General features: G+C 36.4%; 3 protein-coding genes across 5 annotated transcripts; all 3 read right to left on the bottom strand.

Moving 5' to 3' along the window:
• Nucleotides 1-109: 109 nt before the first annotated feature.
• Nucleotides 110-1,959, bottom strand: LOC144653359 (uncharacterized). The gene is made up of 5 exons (XM_078513338.1): nt 1,886-1,959; nt 1,600-1,683; nt 971-1,129; nt 661-762; nt 110-433 (listed from the first exon to the last, which is right to left on the bottom strand). The coding sequence occupies exons 1-5, from the start codon at nt 1,886-1,888 to the stop codon at nt 254-256; spliced, it is 528 nt and encodes a 175-aa protein (XP_078369464.1). The 5' UTR covers nt 1,889-1,959; the 3' UTR covers nt 110-253.
• A 3,785-nt stretch (nt 1,960-5,744) lies between these two features.
• LOC144653350 (uncharacterized) lies at nt 5,745-8,881 on the bottom strand. Its single transcript, XM_078513327.1, has 6 exons — nt 8,733-8,881; nt 8,447-8,530; nt 7,794-7,952; nt 7,484-7,585; nt 7,073-7,253; nt 5,745-6,063 (listed from the first exon to the last, which is right to left on the bottom strand). Exons 1-6 carry the CDS (start codon nt 8,733-8,735, stop codon nt 5,978-5,980), a joined length of 615 nt encoding a protein of 204 aa, XP_078369453.1. The 5' UTR covers nt 8,736-8,881; the 3' UTR covers nt 5,745-5,977.
• Nucleotides 8,882-12,586: 3,705 nt separating this feature from the next.
• LOC144654670 (uncharacterized) lies at nt 12,587-15,652 on the bottom strand. Of its 3 annotated transcripts, XM_078514867.1 has the most exons (6): nt 15,635-15,652; nt 15,349-15,432; nt 14,692-14,850; nt 14,379-14,480; nt 13,964-14,144; nt 12,587-12,900 (listed from the first exon to the last, which is right to left on the bottom strand). In XM_078514867.1, exons 1-6 carry the CDS (start codon nt 15,635-15,637, stop codon nt 12,815-12,817), a joined length of 615 nt encoding a protein of 204 aa, XP_078370993.1. In that variant the 5' UTR covers nt 15,638-15,652; the 3' UTR covers nt 12,587-12,814. The 3 variants fall into 3 exon arrangements, with proteins under 3 accessions (XP_078370993.1, XP_078370994.1, XP_078370995.1); XM_078514868.1 differs by lacking the exon at nt 15,349-15,432 and having other exon boundaries at nt 15,626-15,652; XM_078514869.1 differs by lacking the exon at nt 15,349-15,432.
• Nucleotides 15,653-18,248: the final 2,596 nt, after the last annotated feature.

Below are 18,248 nucleotides of genomic sequence, written 5' to 3'. Positions count from 1 at the left end.
GTTTACTTGAATTTGCATTAAGTAGTAAACTTGTAATTTATACACAGTAGGCAAATGTTTAACAAATGAATATAAAAGTTAAAAATTTGCCTTGCGAGCAAAAGTGAGGTAAATAAGGAGCAAATGTCATCTTTGCGTCACATTTGCACAACAATTCATCAGATACAAACATTTGTGTTTACATGGACTTTACAACTTGAGCAAATTTAGTGCAAAGATAGATGCCCAAATTTGCATCATATTTGCTCAACTTTCAAACTTGAGTAAATCCATTTTTTCGTCCAGTGTTTCTTTCCTTAATGCGATAAATAGGCAGCTTGGCACACAGGGCAGCCATTTCATCATTTAGATCCGAGCGATCATTGACAGTGCCAACAACTTCATACTCATAGTCAGTCGTTTTCTTTGCATGTGACGAGCCGTCGGTGATCTCCTAAGAATGAAACAAATGTAAATCATGTTACTTCTGCTCGTTAAGCTTGGCAAAATGCCTGCACCTTCACTCTCTTCATTTTCTAATTCTTTTTAAGAATGCGAAGCTCTTGGATCATTCGAGAGTTCAAAGACTTTCAATTTGACACTTAAAATTTAAAAACTATTCAGTTGACTGCTATGGGGATGTGCAACGACTAAGAACAGTTTATTTAACACTTGTCCTACCTTGTTAAGTATCTTGACGAGGTCATCAGGCTTTGGCAGATTTTCAGTGGAGTCACTCAGAAAGCAGGCTTTGCTGGCAGAAAGTCGGTGCATGGCCAAGTTCTACAACATTGAAAAATAGTTAACGCTTTAATCATGAATTATAATCACAGGTGAGAATCTTAGAGTTAAGGAAAACAGAGAAACAGCGTAGTGCATAGAGAGTACAACTGTAGTATTTAACGACGTAAATGAAGATTAATGACTTTGATAAGGGGCCAGAGGGGAAAAAGTGCAAAAGTAGAAAAAAAAGAAGCAAGCAGGTATTTACCTTTTTGAAGTCGTAAACAACATCGACTTCTCCTGCGTTCGAGGAATCTGTCTTTGAGATATGAAATTTCTCTGTTTGTTTCTCAGTGTCGACTTCAATTTCTTCATCGACCTCTTTATCTCCATCCTTAACTTTCACATTGTACTTGGACACAGTTTCCTGCGAAATGAAAGAGAGAATTCGATATTTTACCATGATTTCAGTATAGCCAGGTCATTTTACACTAAAGTAACATCATATCACCCTTAAGCGTAAAGAAAAGTAAGATGATTGTTCGTGCTGCAAAGTTTGTTTCTTGGAACCTTTTGATTACACTAACAAAGCAAATTGTTCGTTGGAATTAACAGACTACAGCGCTCTGTGGCCTGGGAATTATTTTAGCAATCTGCGTGACCATTCCTTGATGATTCAAACTCAAGTTCCTTTTTCTCGAATTGTTTAACAATTAACTGAAAAATTCTACAAAAGATGCTGCCATATTTATTTTTCTTTTTGGCTATTAAAGTGGTTAAAATCAGCTCTTTATTGGACGGATTGGCTTATGTCTGTAAATGATTACTGGCAAAAATGTTTAGTCTACTGTGGCCTGAATTTCATGGGATTACTTAAATCAGATAACGACATTTTACCTTTTTGTCTTCACATTTACAAACTTTCGCTGCAGATGTGGCAACAACAAGGACGGCAAAACACAGAAGGAACACCTTGAACTCCTGGTGACAGAAAAAACAACATATATGGTTGGAAATTTATCACTCTGTTTTAGAATAAACCGACAGCAACCCTAGCTGCAAAGAAAACCTTGTTCTTGTTTGCACATTGATAAGATTGCACATCAGGTGTATGCACTATAAAATACGGCTAAAAATTACCCTTCGCGGTACCAACGATAAAATATTTGCAAACAAAACTTACCATCTTTCTTTTTGACAGAGATAAGAATCAGCTCTTTGTGCTTCTTTCTTTTCGTTCTTCTTCTTCTTGTGGCAAAGAGTTTTATGTCTTCTCCCACCAAGTCGTATCAATTTTAAACCATCTGAAGGCTGTCCAAGTTTTCCTTGTTCTTAATTTGATATCACGGATGTTTATGATATTTTACACGTGAATTTTATATGATGTACCTTGTTCCAGTTCATCATGACCTCACATTAGCAGTTCCTTTAGTTATGGTATCACTGCGCATGGCACAGCAACTGTAAAGTCCAGTTCCTCAATTAAGGCTACCCACCCCACCCTACAGAGGTTTTGCATGTACCATGTGGCAGTTAATTTGTACGTGATCTAAATTTTGTGATTGTTTTTATGATCTACAAAAAAGCTTCCAAAAAGGAAAATACTGGAAAACATTTTCCGCGAAAATTTATTCCATTATGGAAATATCAGCACAAATCAGTATTTTCTTTATATGTTCATCAACAATTATGTTGGTGCTTATAAAAACGTCTCTTTCCGATTTTTTTTAGAATATCGTTCTGCTGAAAGCGAAAACGCTCGCGGAAAACTCGGGCGAGCGTTATACGACAAACGGCAAAGTGTGCCTTTCATTTTGTTACCTTTTTATCAAATTCTTTAATTTATCCCTCATAAAAATAGGGATAAAAATCCCACATTCACAACATTATTGTCACTTGTTCCTTCAGCGCTCTCTAAATAGAAGTCTGATTTTAAACAAGGAAGAAGAAGGCTGCACGGGTGTGGTGTCGGGAGGGACCGTGTAACCCCCAGCCCTCCCCCACAACATTTTGCGCCATGAGTATATCATTTGTACCACTTTGTTTCGTTAAAAATAAAGAAATGGTTTAAACTGGCATGGGGTTTTGTTTTCACCTGAAGAAGAATAGTTTTGCTTTTTAATTTAACCCTTATTTAATTATCGTATACAAACAAACTAAGCTGATAAACCTCAAACAATGCCGGCAAAAGAGTGGCGAGGAAATTTACTTTAGTGACTTTAGTGAATTCGTGAAACAAAGCCGGAAAAATGAAGATGATCCAACTAGATTCTGAAACAACACAATTAACTATATAATTGAAATATGAATCAAAAAGGATTTTTTTTCATTTCGTAAGGTATTTTTAGAGAGACATTTCTAATATCTTTACCCTGTTTTAGTTGTGATATTTTACACTCTGTAACCTAAATCACAACATCAAAGCATTCGTCGTTGACGCATTTTATTAAATGTAGTGACGTGTCATTTCTTCCTCGACTTTTAAACAGCTAAAAAGCCACATTCCCGGCTGGAGTGTCAATATAACTGTAGCGTACCCTCGGGTTCTAAACTTTTAGATCAGTGTAAAAATAGTCTTTCAGGGAGTGAGCCAAATCACCAACGAAAAGAGAAAGAAGAAGAATCTTTTCCAAAAAAATGCTTATGTTTAGTTATATCAATGTTGCGTGACATGTTACAAGTTACGGAAATAACCTCTTTTAAACGGTACAAAACGAGCTTATTGCTGACTTGTTGAAACATCAAGGAAACATATTGAGACATCTGCACTGATACACAACATTCACTATCTGATTTTAATAGGGCTATTATTACGGCTAATTACACAACATATCGTAAAAAGTAGTTGCGGTGTATGCGCAGTGCTGCAGTCGCTGAAGAGAAAGTCTTTATTGTAGCCTACTAGGTCAAGTCAAGATCGGAGCAATACTTGGAGATGTAATCCATCCAATTTATACTGTTAACAAAGAAATTACTTCTATGCATCTGAATGTTTTATTAAAAAGAAGTTTGTTTTCGGACGTTATAATTAAAAGTTACAAACAAACGAGATAACTTTGAAAACTTTTCAGCCAATTTTTCAAAAACCCTGGGCATACCGCAAATCGTTTTATCCGGCTTCTTAATTTCTGGCCTATCATACCTTCTTTTGTATTTGCTGCGTTATTCTCGGGAAATGTTCCATTACTGTTTTAAGCGGTTATTTTTATAGTTTTTACTCAATTTAGTGGCCTTTTTTATGTCTAAATTTGGCTAAAACCCGTGAAACATTTCATACTGTCCAAACTTGTCAGAAACACAAATTCATTCGAAATAAACAACAAAAAAAGTTGATTCTACCAATATCTTTCCTTCTGTTTTGCAATTGGCTTCCAATGCCTTCATTAAATGAATCCTCGTCTAAAAAATTCTATTTTGAAACACTTTTAGGATTATTTTGTGTGCGGAAAGGTGAAGTTAAAAAGAAAAGAAAAACACGAAAATTAAATATATGAAATTTGGTTCCCTCTTGACCCATACTTTGTTGTGGTTAATTATGCTGATATACTAAAAGAAACAAATTTTGGAGCGTCGCCTCCCTACTCGGGGATCTGTCATTCTGAAGAAAATGGACGAGCAGAACTCAGCTGGGAAAAAGAGAAATGAAAAACGTCGGACTGGTGCTGTTGGTTTACTCTACACCAGAGTGATAAATTTTTAACACTTTTTTTTTTCTGTGCCTGTCACCATAAGTCCCTTCTGTTGATGTCATGCGCAGTAGTGCGGTCGCTGAAGGAAGTGCTGGTAAGAGCTCATGTAGACCCCTCCCAGGGGTTTCAGGAAACAAGGGAACATGGTCATAAAATAATTCAAAACTTGGGAACAAAAGCAAAATGAAGCTGGGAACATGGGAACAAAAACTGGGAACAAAGATCACAAAAATCGACAAAATACTTTTAGGGAACAAGGGAACACATGGAAAATTTCTTTGGGAACAAGGGAAAATGCATTACCCCCTCCCTGGTAGGGGCTCTCAAGTTTATCAATCTATAGCATTACGAATATGTTTTCAGTGACAAAGCTGAAACGTTTAGAATCAGTTATTTGTAATATGTTTTATTAAGGCGAGCTTAATTTCCCTACCTTAGAGCGACTTTTAATTTTTAACTGTTGTTACCTAATTAAAACTGTCCTAAACAAAAACCAACGTCGCCCACTCAGGGATTTAAAGCAGACAGCAGAATTGAGAATTCGGTTACTGTTGTTACCTGATTTAACTGTCCTAAACAAAACCCACGTCGCCCACTTAATTTCCCTACCTTAGAGCGACTTTAATGTTAAACTGTTGTTACCTAATTTAAACTGTCCTAAACAAAACCCACGTCTCCCACACAGGGATTTGAAGCAGACAGCAGAATTGAGAATTCGGTTACTGTATCTGCTGCTGGGTGCAAAACCTATGTACGGTGGGGTGGGGTGAGTCCAGGAACTGGATTAATAGTTGCTGTGCCATGCGCAGTAGTAACATAACTAAAGGAACTGCTAATGTGAGGTCACAATGTTACAGACGTAGAGCTGAGACACGAATATCAGTCCAAAATCTCGTTGCAAAATATCACATACATCCATGATATCAAGTTAAAAGCGAGGATACCTTGGAGACTTCAACCTTGGAAACTTAAAGAAGCTACAAGATCGATATATAAAGTAAATCACAGATAACCAAAAAATAATGGTTTACTTTGGTAGATCTTTATCGTAGATCTTTATCTGACACATATCAAGAACGTATTTTGGGAGGAGAATGTCTAACGATGGCTAAGATGGAAATGATTTAAGTTTATTCCTGCAGTTGCCTTGTAGAGACCCTGTGACAGCGTTCCTTTTAAGATTTGGGTTGAATTTTGAACAGATATTTTCTTTTTAAACACAAATAGGATATTTGGCAATTAAGTGTGACAAGTGTTAATTGCCTTGGGACTATGGTCGAAATTTTGTTTGGACTATTAATAACTTCATTACATTTGGAGTTTTTTTTAACAAAATCAAAAAGTGGACACATATTAGCTCATACAAGTAACTTTATTTTTCTCATCTTTTTATTGTTGCGTATATTTTTGCACTGTTTATTAGTTTACCATAGTTTTATTTGTGTAACAACAGTCATGCCTTAACTTATCTTTAAATCATTAATCATTATCATCAAAATCATCATCATTGCTATGTCTGAAGCTTCAAAATTTAACTGAGATTTCAATCTAAGATGCACTAAACGTTTGGTAAAGTTTCTTATAAATCAAATACACACTCGCACACACACTCGTCCGCAGACCCATCCCGCACATTTTGTGTAGCAGCGGTACCAGCAACCCCGCTTTACACCTGCAACAAGACACAGAACAATGAAGAGTAATCAATATCTCACTTCTCGTTATTAATAAATTCAACCTGGGGAACACTGTCTGATGTTCTATCAAATTTTCACAGCTTAAGCTTTTAAAGGACATATGCATGTGTGTTGATTAGTAAGGAGGGATTCTTGCGATTAAAGCTGGGTTAATTCGTAAAACAACACAAATATTTCACTTTCAGTGTGTTCTTCCCGTTGCGTCGTTCATTGAAACTTAAATAGTTCAGTGAGTCACGCAATCCTCTATGTTATAGGCATGCTGACGTCAACCCTACGTGGCAGTCAGACAAAGACAATCACTGAACTATAAGTAAGAAATATTGTTTTGACATACCCCCAAATTTCTAGCCCTTGAGATTATGGGGAATTAGTTTTCCTCGCTTGGGACTGAACGTTTATCTCGAACGTTTAGAATGCAAGTCGTCTATACCAACGTTTTTCTGCTCGTTTTTCGCTTTAAAGGGACTATGTCACGGATTTTAGCTAAATTTACGCATGGTAAATGACCATCAAATTCGTTGAAATATAAAAAAATAACCTCTTAAAACATCGAAGGAACATTTAAATTACACATCAAATACAAAAGAAGTAACGGAAGGCCAAAAGCGAGGAAGATTGCGATATGGGTTTTTGAAATATATTGTTGGGCTGAACAGTTCTCAAAGTTAATCTTGTTTGCTTGTAACTTTAAATTATTTCGCCCGGGAGACTCATTCGGTTACAATTAAGCTATGGTTTTGTTTTTAAGATCCATAGAAGTAAATTTTTTTTGCAAACGTTAAGTTTCATATCGAGTACTTGGCAAAACGTAATAAACTTAACTCAGCCGCGACACAGTCCCTTTATTAAAGGACACAACAACAGCTGAAAACTGATGTTCTGCATTTTTTTCGCGCATTGGAACGATACAAGATGGCAACGTCGAAATCGGGTCAGACCTTCTATATTACTACAGGTTAAGCTAACTGTGGTATTACTTACGTTGTGCCTTGTCCTTTTCAACAATTGTAAGGAGCTTTCTTTCCTTAATGCGATAAATAGGCAGCTTGGCACACAGGGCAGCCATTTCATCATTTAGATCCGAGCGATCATTGACAGTGCCAACAACTTCATATTCATAGTCAGTCGTTTTCTTTGCTTGTGACGAGCCGTCGGTGATCTCCTAAGAATGAAACAAATGTAAATCATGTTACTTCTGCTCGTTAAGCTTGGCAAAATGCCTGCACCTTCACTCTCTTCATTTTCTAATTCTTTTTAAGAATGCGAAGCTCTTGGATCATTCGAGAGCCCGTTCAAAGACTTTCAATTTGACACTTAAAATTTAAAAACTATTCAGATGACTGCTATGGGGATGTGCAACGACTAAGACAGTTTATTTAACACTTGTCCTACCTTGTTAAGTATCTTGACGAGGTCATCAGGCTTTGGCAGATTTTCAGTGGAGTCACTCAGAAAGCAGGCTTTGCTGGCAGAAAGTCGGTGCATGGCCAAGTTCTACAACATTGAAAAATAGTTAACGCTTTAATCATGAATTATAATCACAGGTAAGAATCTTAGAGTTAAGGAAAACAGAGAAACAGCGTAGTGCATAGAGAGTACAACTGTAGTATTTAACGACGTAAATGAAGATTAATGACTTTGATAAGGGGCCAGAGGGGAAAAAGTGCAAAAGTAGAAAAAAAAGAAGCAAGCAGGTATTTACCTTTTTGAAGTCGTAAACAACATCGACTTCTCCTGCGTTCGAGGAATCTGTCTTTGAGATATGAAATTTCTCTGTTTGTTTCTCAGTGTCGACTTCAATTTCTTCATCGACCTCTTTATCTCCATCCTTAACTTTCACATTGTACTTGGACACAGTTTCCTGCGAAATGAAAGAGAGACTTCGATATTTTACCATGATTTCAGTATAGCCAGGTCATTTTACACTAAAGTAACATCATATCACCCGTAAGCGTAAAGAAAAGTAAGATGATTGTTCGTGCTGCAAAGTTTGTTTCTTGGAACCTTTTGATTACACTAACAAAGCAAATTGTTCGTTGGAATTAACAGAACGAGAAATTACATCGTAAATTAACTACAGCGCTCTGTGGCCTGGGAATTATTTTAGCAATCTGCGTGACCATTCCTTAATGATTCAAACTCAAGTTCCTTTTTCTCGAATTGTTTAACAATTAACTGAAAAATTCTACAAAAGATGCTGCCATATTAATTTTTCTTTTTGGCTATTAAAGTGGTTAAAATCAGCTCTTTATTGGACGGATTGGCTTATGTCTGTAAAGGATTACTGGCAAAAATGTTTTGTCTACTGTGGCCTGAATTCCATGGGTTTACTTAAATCAGATAACGACATTTTACCTTTTTGTCTTCACATTTACAAACTTTCGCTGCAGATGTGGCAACAACAAGGACGGCAAAACACAGAAGGAACACCTTGAACTCCTGGTGACAGAAAAAACAAAATATATGGTTGAAAATTTATCACTCTGTTTTAGAATAAACCGACAGCAACCCTAGCTGCATAGAAAACCTTGTTCTTGTTTGCACATTGATAAGATTGCACATCAGGTGTATGCACTATAAAATACGGCTAAAAATTACCCTTCGCGGTACCAACGATAAAATATTTGCAAACAAAACTTACCATCTTTCTTTTTGACAGAGATAAGAATCAGCTCTTTGTGCTTCTTTCTTTTCGTTCTTCTTCTTCTTGTGGCAAAGAGTTTTATGTCTTTTCCCACCAAGTCGTATCGTTTTTATACCATCTGAAGGCTGTCCAAGTTTTCCTTGTTCTTAATTTGATATCACGGATGTTTATGATATTTTACACGTGAATTTTATATGATGTACCTTGTTCCAGTTCATCATGACCTCACATTAGCAGTTCCTTTAGTTATGGTATCACTGCGCATGGCACAGCAACTGTAAAGTCCAGTTCCTCAATTAAGGCTACCCACCCCACCCTACAGAGGTTCTGCATGTTCTACCATGTGGCAGTTAATTTGTACGTGATCTAAATTTTGTGATTGTTTTTATGATCTACAAAAAAGCTTCCAAAAAGGAAAATACTGGAAAACATTTTCCGCGAAAATTTATTCCATAGTGGAAATATCAGCACAAATCAGTATTTTCTTTATATGTTCATCAACAATTATGTTGGTGCTTATAAAAACGTCTCTTTCCGATTTTTTTTAGAATATCGTTCTGCTGAAAGCGGAAACGCTCGCGGAAAACTCGGGCGAGCGTTATACGACAAACGGCAAAGTGTGCCTTTCATTTTGTTACCTTTTTATCAAATTCTTTAATTTATCCCTCATAAAAATAGGGATAAAAATCCCACATTCACAACATTATTGTCACTTGTTCCTTCAGCGCTCTCTAAATAGAAGTCTGATTTTAAACAAGGAAGAAGAAGGCTGCACGGGTGTGGTGTCGGGAGGGACCGTGTAACCCCCAGCCCTCCCCCACAACATTTTGCGCCATGAGTATATCATTTGTACCACTTTGTTTCGTTAAAAATAAAGAAATGGTTTAAACTGGCATGGGGTTTTGTTTTCACCTGAAGAAGAATAGTTTTGCTTTTTAATTTAACCCTTATTTAATTATCGTATACAAACAAACTAAGCTGATAAACCTCAAACAATGCCGGCAAAAGAGTGGCGAGGAAATTTACTTTAGTGACTTTAGTGAATTCGTGAAACAAAGCCGGAAAAATGAAGATGATCCATCTAGATTCTGAAACAACACAATTAACTATATATAAAAATTAATTAAAAAGGATTTTTTTTCATTTCGTAAGGTATTTTTAGAGAGACATTTCTAATATCTTAACCCTGTTTTAGTTGTGATATTTTACACTCTGTAACCTAAATCACAACATCAAAGCATTCGTCGTTGACGCATTTTATTAAATGTAGTGACGTGTCATTTCTTCCTCGACTTTTAAACAGCTAAAAAGCCACATTCCCGGCTGGAGTGTCAGTATAACTGTAGCGTACCCTCGGGTTCTAAACTTTTAGATCAGTGTAAAAATAGTCTTTCAGGGAGTGAGCCAAATCACCAACGAAAAGAGAAAGAAGAAGAATCTTTTCCAAAAAAATGCTTATGTTTAGTTATATCAATGTTGCGTGACATGTTACAAGTTACGGAAATAACCTCTTTTAAACGGTACAAAACGAGCTTATTGCTGACTTGTCGAAACATCAAGGAAACATATTGAGACATCTGCACTGATACACAACATTCACTATCTGATTTTAATAGGGCTATTATTACGGCTAATTACACAACATATCGTAAAAAATAGTTGCGGTGTATGCGCAGTGCTGCAGTCGCTGAAGAGGAAGTCTTTATTGTAGCCTACTAGGTCAAGTCAAGATCGGAGCAATACTTGGAGATGGAATCCATCCAATTTATACTGTTAACAAAGAAATTACTTCTATGCATCTGAATGTTTTATTAAAAAGAAGTTTGTTTTCGGACGTTATAATTAAAAGTTACAAACAAACGAGATAACTTTGAAAACTTTTCAGCCAATTTTTCAAAAACCCTGGGCATACCGCAAATCGTTTTATCCGGCTTCTTAATTTCTGGCCTATCATACCTTCTTTTGTATTTGCTGCGTTATTCTCGGGAAATGTTCCATTACTGTTTTAAGCGGTTATTTTTATAGTTTTTACTCAATTTAGTGGCCTTTTTTATGTCTAAATTTGGCTAAAACCCGTGAAACATTTCATACTGTCCAAACTTGTCAGAAACACAAATTCATTCGAAATAAACAACAAAAAAAAGTTGATTCTACCAATATCTTTCCTTCTGTTTTGCAATTGGCTTCCAATGCCTTCATTAAATGAATCCTCGTCTAAAAAATTCTATTTTGAAACACTTTTAGGATTATTTTGTGTGCGGAAAGGTGAAGTTAAAAAGAAAAGAAAAACACGAAAATTAAATATATGAAATTTGGTTCCCTCTTGACCCATACTTTGTTGTGGTTAATTATGCTGATATACTAAAAGAAACAAATTTTGGAGCGTCGCCTCCCTACTCGGGGATCTGTCATTCTGAAGAAAATGGACGAGCAGAACTCAGCTGGGAAAAAGAGAAATGAAAAACGTCGGACTGGTGCTGTTGGTTTACTCTACACCAGAGTGATAAATTTTTAACACTTTTTTTTCTGTGCCTGTCACCATAAGTCCCTTCTGTTGATGTCATGCGCAGTAGTGCGGTCGCTGAAGGAAGTGCTGGTAAGAGCTCATGTAGACCTCTCCCAGGGGTTTCAGGAAACAAGGGAACATGGTCATAAAATAATTCAAAACTTGGGAACAAAACCAAAATGAAGCTGGGAACATGGGAACAAAAGCTGGGAACAAAGATCACAAAAATCGACAAAATACTTTTAGGGAACAAGGGAACACATGGAAAATTTCTTTGGGAGCAAGGGAAAATGCATTACCCCCTCCCTGGTAGGGGCTCTCAAGTTTATCAATCTATAGCATTACGAATATGTTTTCAGTGACAAAGCTGAAACGTTTAGAATCAGTTATTTGTAATATGTTTTATTAAGGCGAGCTTAATTTCCCTACCTTAGAGCGACTTTTAATTTTTAACTGTTGTTACCTAATTAAAACTGTCCTAAACAAAAACCAACGTCGCCCACTCAGGGATTTAAAGCAGACAGCAGAATTGAGAATTCGGTTACTGTTGTTACCTGATTTAACTGTCCTAAACAAAACCCACGTCGCCCACTTAATTTCCCTACCTTAGAGCGACTTTAATGTTAAACTGTTGTTACCTAATTTAAACTGTCCTAAACAAAACCCACGTCTCCCACACAGGGATTTGAAGCAGACAGCAGAATTGAGAATTCGGTTACTGTATCTGCTGCTGGGTGCAAAACCTATGTACGGTGGGGTGGGGTGAGTCCAGGAACTGGATTAACAGTTGCCGCGCCATGCGCAGTAGTAACATAACTAAAGGAACTGCTAATGTGGGGTCACAATGTTACAGACGTAGAGCTGAAACACGAATATCAGTCCAACATTTCGTTGCAAAATATCACATACATCCATGATATCAAGTTAAGAACGAGGAAACCTTGGAGACTTAAACCTTGGAAACTTAAAAAAGCTACAAGATATATAAAGTAAATCACAGATAACCAAAAAATAATGGTTTACTTTGGTAGATCTTTATCGTAGATCTTTATCTGACATATATTAAGAACGTATTTTGGGAGGAGAATGTCTAACGATGGCTAAGATGGAAATGATTTAAGTTTATTCCTGCAGTTGACTTGTAGAGACCCTGTGACAGCGTTTCTTTTAAGATTTGGGTTGAATTTTGAACAGATATTTTCTTTTTAAACACAAATAGGATATTTGGCAATTAAGTGTGACAAGTGTTAATTGCCTTGGGACTATGGTCGAAATTTTGTTTGGACTATTAATAACTTCATCACATTTGGAGTTTTTTTTAACAAAATCAAAAAGTGGACACATATTAGCTTACAAGTGAATTTATTTGCTTCATCTTTCTATTGTTGCTTACTGATTTGCACTGTTTATTAGTTAACCATAGTTTTAATTGCGTAACAACATTCATGCCTTAACTTATCTTTAAATCATTAATCATCATCAAAATCATCATCATTGCTATGTCTGAAGCTTCAAAATTTAACTAAGATTTCAATCTAAGATGCACTAAACGTTTGGTAAAGTTTCTTATAAATCAAATACACACTCGCACACACACTCGTCCGCAGACCCATCCCGCACATTTTGTGTAGCAGCGGTACCAGCAACCCCGCTTTACACCTGCAACAAGACACAGAACAATGAAGTGTAATCAATATCTCACTTCTCGTTATTAAAAAATTCAACCTGGGGAACACTGTCTGATGTTCTATCAAATTTTCACAGCTTAAGCTTTTAAAGGACATATGCATGTATGTTAAATAGTAAGGAGGGATTCTTGCGATTAAAGCTGGGTTAATTCGTAAAACAATACAAATATTTCACTTTCAGTGTGTTCTTTCCGTTGCGTCGTTTATTGAAACTAAAATAGTTCCGTGAGTCACGCAATCCTCTATGTTATAGGCATGCTGACGTCAACCCTACGTGGCAGTCAGACAAAGACAATTCACTGAACTATAAGTAAGAAATATTGTTTTGACATACCCCCAAATTTCTAGCCCTTGAGATTATGGGGAATTAGTTTTCCCCGCTTGGGACTGAACGTTTATCAGCCACTGTTTTGCAGAATGCAAGTCGTCCATACCACCGACGGGGTGAGTAGTCTGCGTGGCCGGCGAGCTATGATTGTTTTCAAAACGTTTTTCTGCTCGTTTTTCGCTTTAAAGGGACTATGTCACGGATTTTAGCTAAATTTACGCATGGGAAATGACCATCAAATTCGTTGAAATATAATAAATAACCTCTTAAAACAGCGAAGGAACATTTAAATAACACATCAAATACAAAAGAAGTAACGGAAGGCCAAAAGCGAGGAAGATTGCGATATGGGTTTTTGAAATACTGTTGGGCTGAACAGTTCTCAAAGTGAATCTTGTTTGCTTGTAACTTTAAATTATTTCGCCCGGGAGACTCATTCGGTTACAATAAAGCTATGGTTTTGTCTTTAAGATCCATAGAAGTAAATTTTTTTTGCAAACATTAAGTTTCATATCGAGTACTTGGCAAAACGTAATAAAATAAACTTAACTCAGCCGCGACACAGTTCCTTTAAAGGACAAGACAACAGCTGAAAACTGATGTTCTGCATTTTTTTCGCGCATTGGAACGATACAAGATGGCAACGTCGAAATCGGGTCAGACCTTCTATATTACTACAGGTTAAGCTAACTGTGGTATTACTTACGTTGGGCTTTGTCCTTTTCAACAATTGTAAGAAGCTTTCTTTCCTTAATGCGATAAATAGGCAGCTTGGCACACAGGGCAGCCATTTCATCATTTAGATCCGAGCGATCATTGACAGTGCCAACAACTTCATACTCATAGTCAGTCGTTTTCTTTGCTTGTGACGAGCCGTCGGTGATCTCCTAAGAATGAAACAAATGTAAATCATGTTATTTCTGCTCGTTAAGCTTGGCAAAATGCCTGCACCTTCACTCTCTTCATTTTCTAATTCTTTTTAAGAATGCGAAGCTCTTGGATCATATTCGAGAGCCCAGTTCAAAGACTTTCAATTTGACACTTAAAATTTAAAAACTATTCAGATGACTGCTATGGGGATGTGCAACGACTAAGAACAGTTTATTTAACACTTGTCCTACCTTGTTAAGTATTTTGACGAGGTCATCAGGCTTTGGCAGATTTTCAGTGGAGTCACTCAGAAAGCAGGCTTTGCTGGCAGAAAGTCGGTGCATGGCCAAGTTCTACAACATTGAAAAATGGGCAACGCTTTAATCATGAATTATAATCACAGGTAAGAATCTTAGAGTTAAAGAAAACAGAGAAACAGCGTAGTGCATAGAGAGTACAACTGTAGTATTTAACGACGTAAATGAAGATTAATGACTTTGATAAGGGGCCAGAGGGGAAAAAGTGCAAAAGTAGAAAAAAAAAAAGAAGCAAGCAGGTATTTACCTTTTTGAAGTCGTAAACAACATCGACTTCTCCTGCGTTCGAGGAATCTGTCTTTGGGATATGAAATTTCTCTGTTTGTTTCTCAGTGTCGACTTCAATTTCTTCATCGACCTCTTTATCTCCATCCTTTACTTTCACATTGTACTTGGACACAGTTTCCTGCGAAATAAAAGAGAGAATTCAATATTTTACCATGATTTCAGTATAGCCAGGTCATTTTACACTAAACTAACATCATATCACCCTTAAGCATAAAGGAAAATAAGATAATTGTTCGTGCTGCAAAGTTTTGTTTTTTGGAACCTTTTGATTACACCAACAAAGCAAATTATTCGTTGGAATTAACAGGGAACGAGAAATTACATCGTAAATTAGACTACAGCGCTCTGTGGCCTGGGAATTATTTTAGCAATCTGCGTGACCATTCCTTAATGATTCAAACTCAAGTTCCTTTTTCTCTAATTGTTTAACAATTAACTGAGAAATTCTACAAAAGATGCTGCCATATTTATTTTTCTTTTTGGCTATTAAAGTGGTTAAAATCAGCTCTTTAACGGACGGATTAGCTTATGTCTGTAAAAGATTACTGGAAAAAATGTTTAGTCTACTGTGGCCTGAATTCCATGGGTTTACTTAAATCAGATAACGACATTTTACCTTTTTGTCTTCACATTTACAAACTTTCGCTGTAGATGTGGCAACAACAAGGACGGCAAAACACAGAAGGAACACCTTGAACTCCTGGTGACAGAAAAAACAAAATATATGGTTAGAAATTTATCACTCTGTTTTAGAATAAACCGACAGCAACCCTAGCTGCATAGAAAATCTTGTTCTTGTTTGCACATTGATAAGATTGCACATCAGCTGTATGCACTATAAAATACGGCTATAAATTACCCTACGCGGTACCAACGATAAAATATTTGCAAACAAAACTTACCATCTTTCTTTTTGACCGAGATAAGAATCAGCTCTTTGTGCTTCTTTCTTTTCGTTCTTCTTCTTCTTGTGGCAAAGAGTTTTATGTCTTTTCCCACCAAGTCGTATCGTTTTTATACCATCTGAAGGCTGTCCAAGTTTTCCTTGTTCTTAATTTGATATCACGGATGTTTATGATATTTTACACGTGAATTTTATATGATGTACCTTGTTCCAGTTCATCATGACCTCACATTAGCAGTTCCTTTAGTTATGGTATCACTGCGCATGGCACAGCAACTGTAAAGTCCAGTTCCTCAATTAAGGCTACCCACCCCACCCTACAGAGGTTCTGCATGTACCATGTGGCAGTTAATTTGTACGTGATCTAAATTTTGTGATTGTTTTTATGATCTACAAAAAAGCTTTCAAAAAGGAAAATACTGGAAAACATTTTCCGCGAAAATTTATTCCATAGTGGAAATATCAGCACAAATCAGTATTTTCTTTATATGTTCATCAACAATTATGTTGGTGCTTATAAAAACGTCTCTTTCCGATTTTTTTTAGAATATCGTTCTGCTGAAAGCGAAAACGCTCGCGGAAAACTCGGGCGAGCGTTATACGACAAGTGTGCCTTTCATTTTGTTACCTTTTTATCAAATTCTTTAATTTATCCCTCATAAAAATAGGGATAAAAATCCCACATTCACAACATTATTGTCACTTGTTCCTTCAGCGCTCTCTAAATAGAAGTCTGATTTTAAACAAGGAAGAAGAAGGCTGCACGGGTGTGGTGTCGGGAGGGACCGTGTAACCCCCAGCCCTCCCCCACAACATTTTGCGCCATGAGTATATCATTTGTACCACTTTGTTTCGTTAAAAATAAAGAAATGGTTTAAACTGGCATGGGGTTTTGTTTTCACCTGAAGAAGAATAGTTTTGCTTTTTAATTTAACCCTTATTTAATTATCGTATACAAACAAACTAAGCTGATAAACCTCAAACAATGCCGGCAAAAGAGTGGCGAGGAAATTTACTTTAGTGACTTTAGTGAATTCGTGAAACAAAGCCGGAAAAATGAAGATGATCCAACTAGATTCTGAAACAACACAATTAACTATATAATTGAAATATGAATCAAAAAGGATTTTTTTTCATTTCGTAAGGTATTTTTAGAGAGACATTTCTAATATCTTTACCCTGTTTTAGTTGTGATATTTTACACTCTGTAACCTAAATTATATAATTACAACATCAAAGCATTCGTCGTTGACGCATTTTATTAAATGTAGTGACGTGTCATTTCTTCCTCGACTTTTAAACAGCTAAAAAGCCACATTCCCGGCTGGAGTGTCAGTATAACTGTAGCGTACCCTCGGGTTCTAAACTTTTAGATCAGTGTAAAAATAGTCTTTCAGGGAGTGAGCCAAATCACCAACGAAAAGAGAAAGAAGAAGAATCTTTTCCAAAAAAGTGCTTATGTTTAGTTATATCAATGTTGCGTGACATGTTACAAGTTACGGAAATAACCTCTTTTAAACGGTACAAAACGAGCTTATTGCTGACTTGTTGAAACATCAAGGAAACATATTGAGACATCTGCACTGATACACAACATTCACTATCTGATTTTAATAGGGCTATTATTACGGCTAATTACACAACATATCGTAAAAAATAGTTGCGGTGTATGCGCAGTGCTGCAGTCGCTGAAGAGGAAGTCTTTATTGTAGCCTACTAGGTCAAGTCAAGATCGGAGCAATACTTGGAGATGGAATCCATCCAATTTATACTGTTAACAAAGAAATTACTTCTATGCATCTGAATGTTTTATTAAAAAGAAGTTTGTTTTCGGACGTTATAATTAAAAGTTACAAACAAACGAGATAACTTTGAAAACTTTTCAGCCAATTTTTCAAAAACCCTGGGCATACCGCAAATCGTTTTATCCGGCTTCTTAATTTCTGGCCTATCATACCTTCTTTTGTATTTGCTGTGTTATTCTCGGGAAATGTTCCATTACTGTTTTAAGCGGTTATTTTTATAGTTTTTACTCAATTTAGTGGCCTTTTTTATGTCTAAATTTGGCTAAAACCCGTGAAACATTTCATACTGTCCAAACTTGTCAGAAACACAAATTCATTCGAAATAAACAACAAAAAAAAGTTGATTCTACCAATATCTTTCCTTCTGTTTTGCAATTGGCTTCCAATGCCTTCATTAAATAAATCCTCGTCTAAAAAATTCTATTTTGAAACACTTTTAGGATTATTTTGTGTGCGGAAAGGTGAAGTTAAAAAGAAAAGAAAAACACGAAAATTAAATATATGAAATTTGGTTCCCTCTTGACCCATACTTTGTTGTGGTTAATTATGCTGATATACTAAAAGAAACAAATTTTGGAGCGTCGCCTCCCTACTCGGGGATCTGTCATTCTGAAGAAAATGGACGAGCAGAACTCAGCTGGGAAAAAGAGAAATGAAAAACGCCGGACTGGTGCTGTTGGTTTACTCTACACCAGAGTGATAAATTTTTAACACTTTTTTTTTTCTGTGCCTGTCACCATAAGTCCATTCTGTTGATGTCATGCGCAGTAGTGCGGTCGCTGAAGGAAGTGCTGGTAAGAGCTCATG

This window comes from Oculina patagonica, chromosome 5, assembly GCF_052425735.1.
Source record: "Oculina patagonica isolate OP01 chromosome 5, crgOcupat, whole genome shotgun sequence".
Classification (NCBI taxonomy): Eukaryota; Metazoa; Cnidaria; class Anthozoa; order Scleractinia; family Oculinidae; genus Oculina; species Oculina patagonica.
The sequence above is the reverse complement of the archived record's forward strand: the minus strand, read 5'-3'. Positions and strand labels throughout refer to the sequence as shown.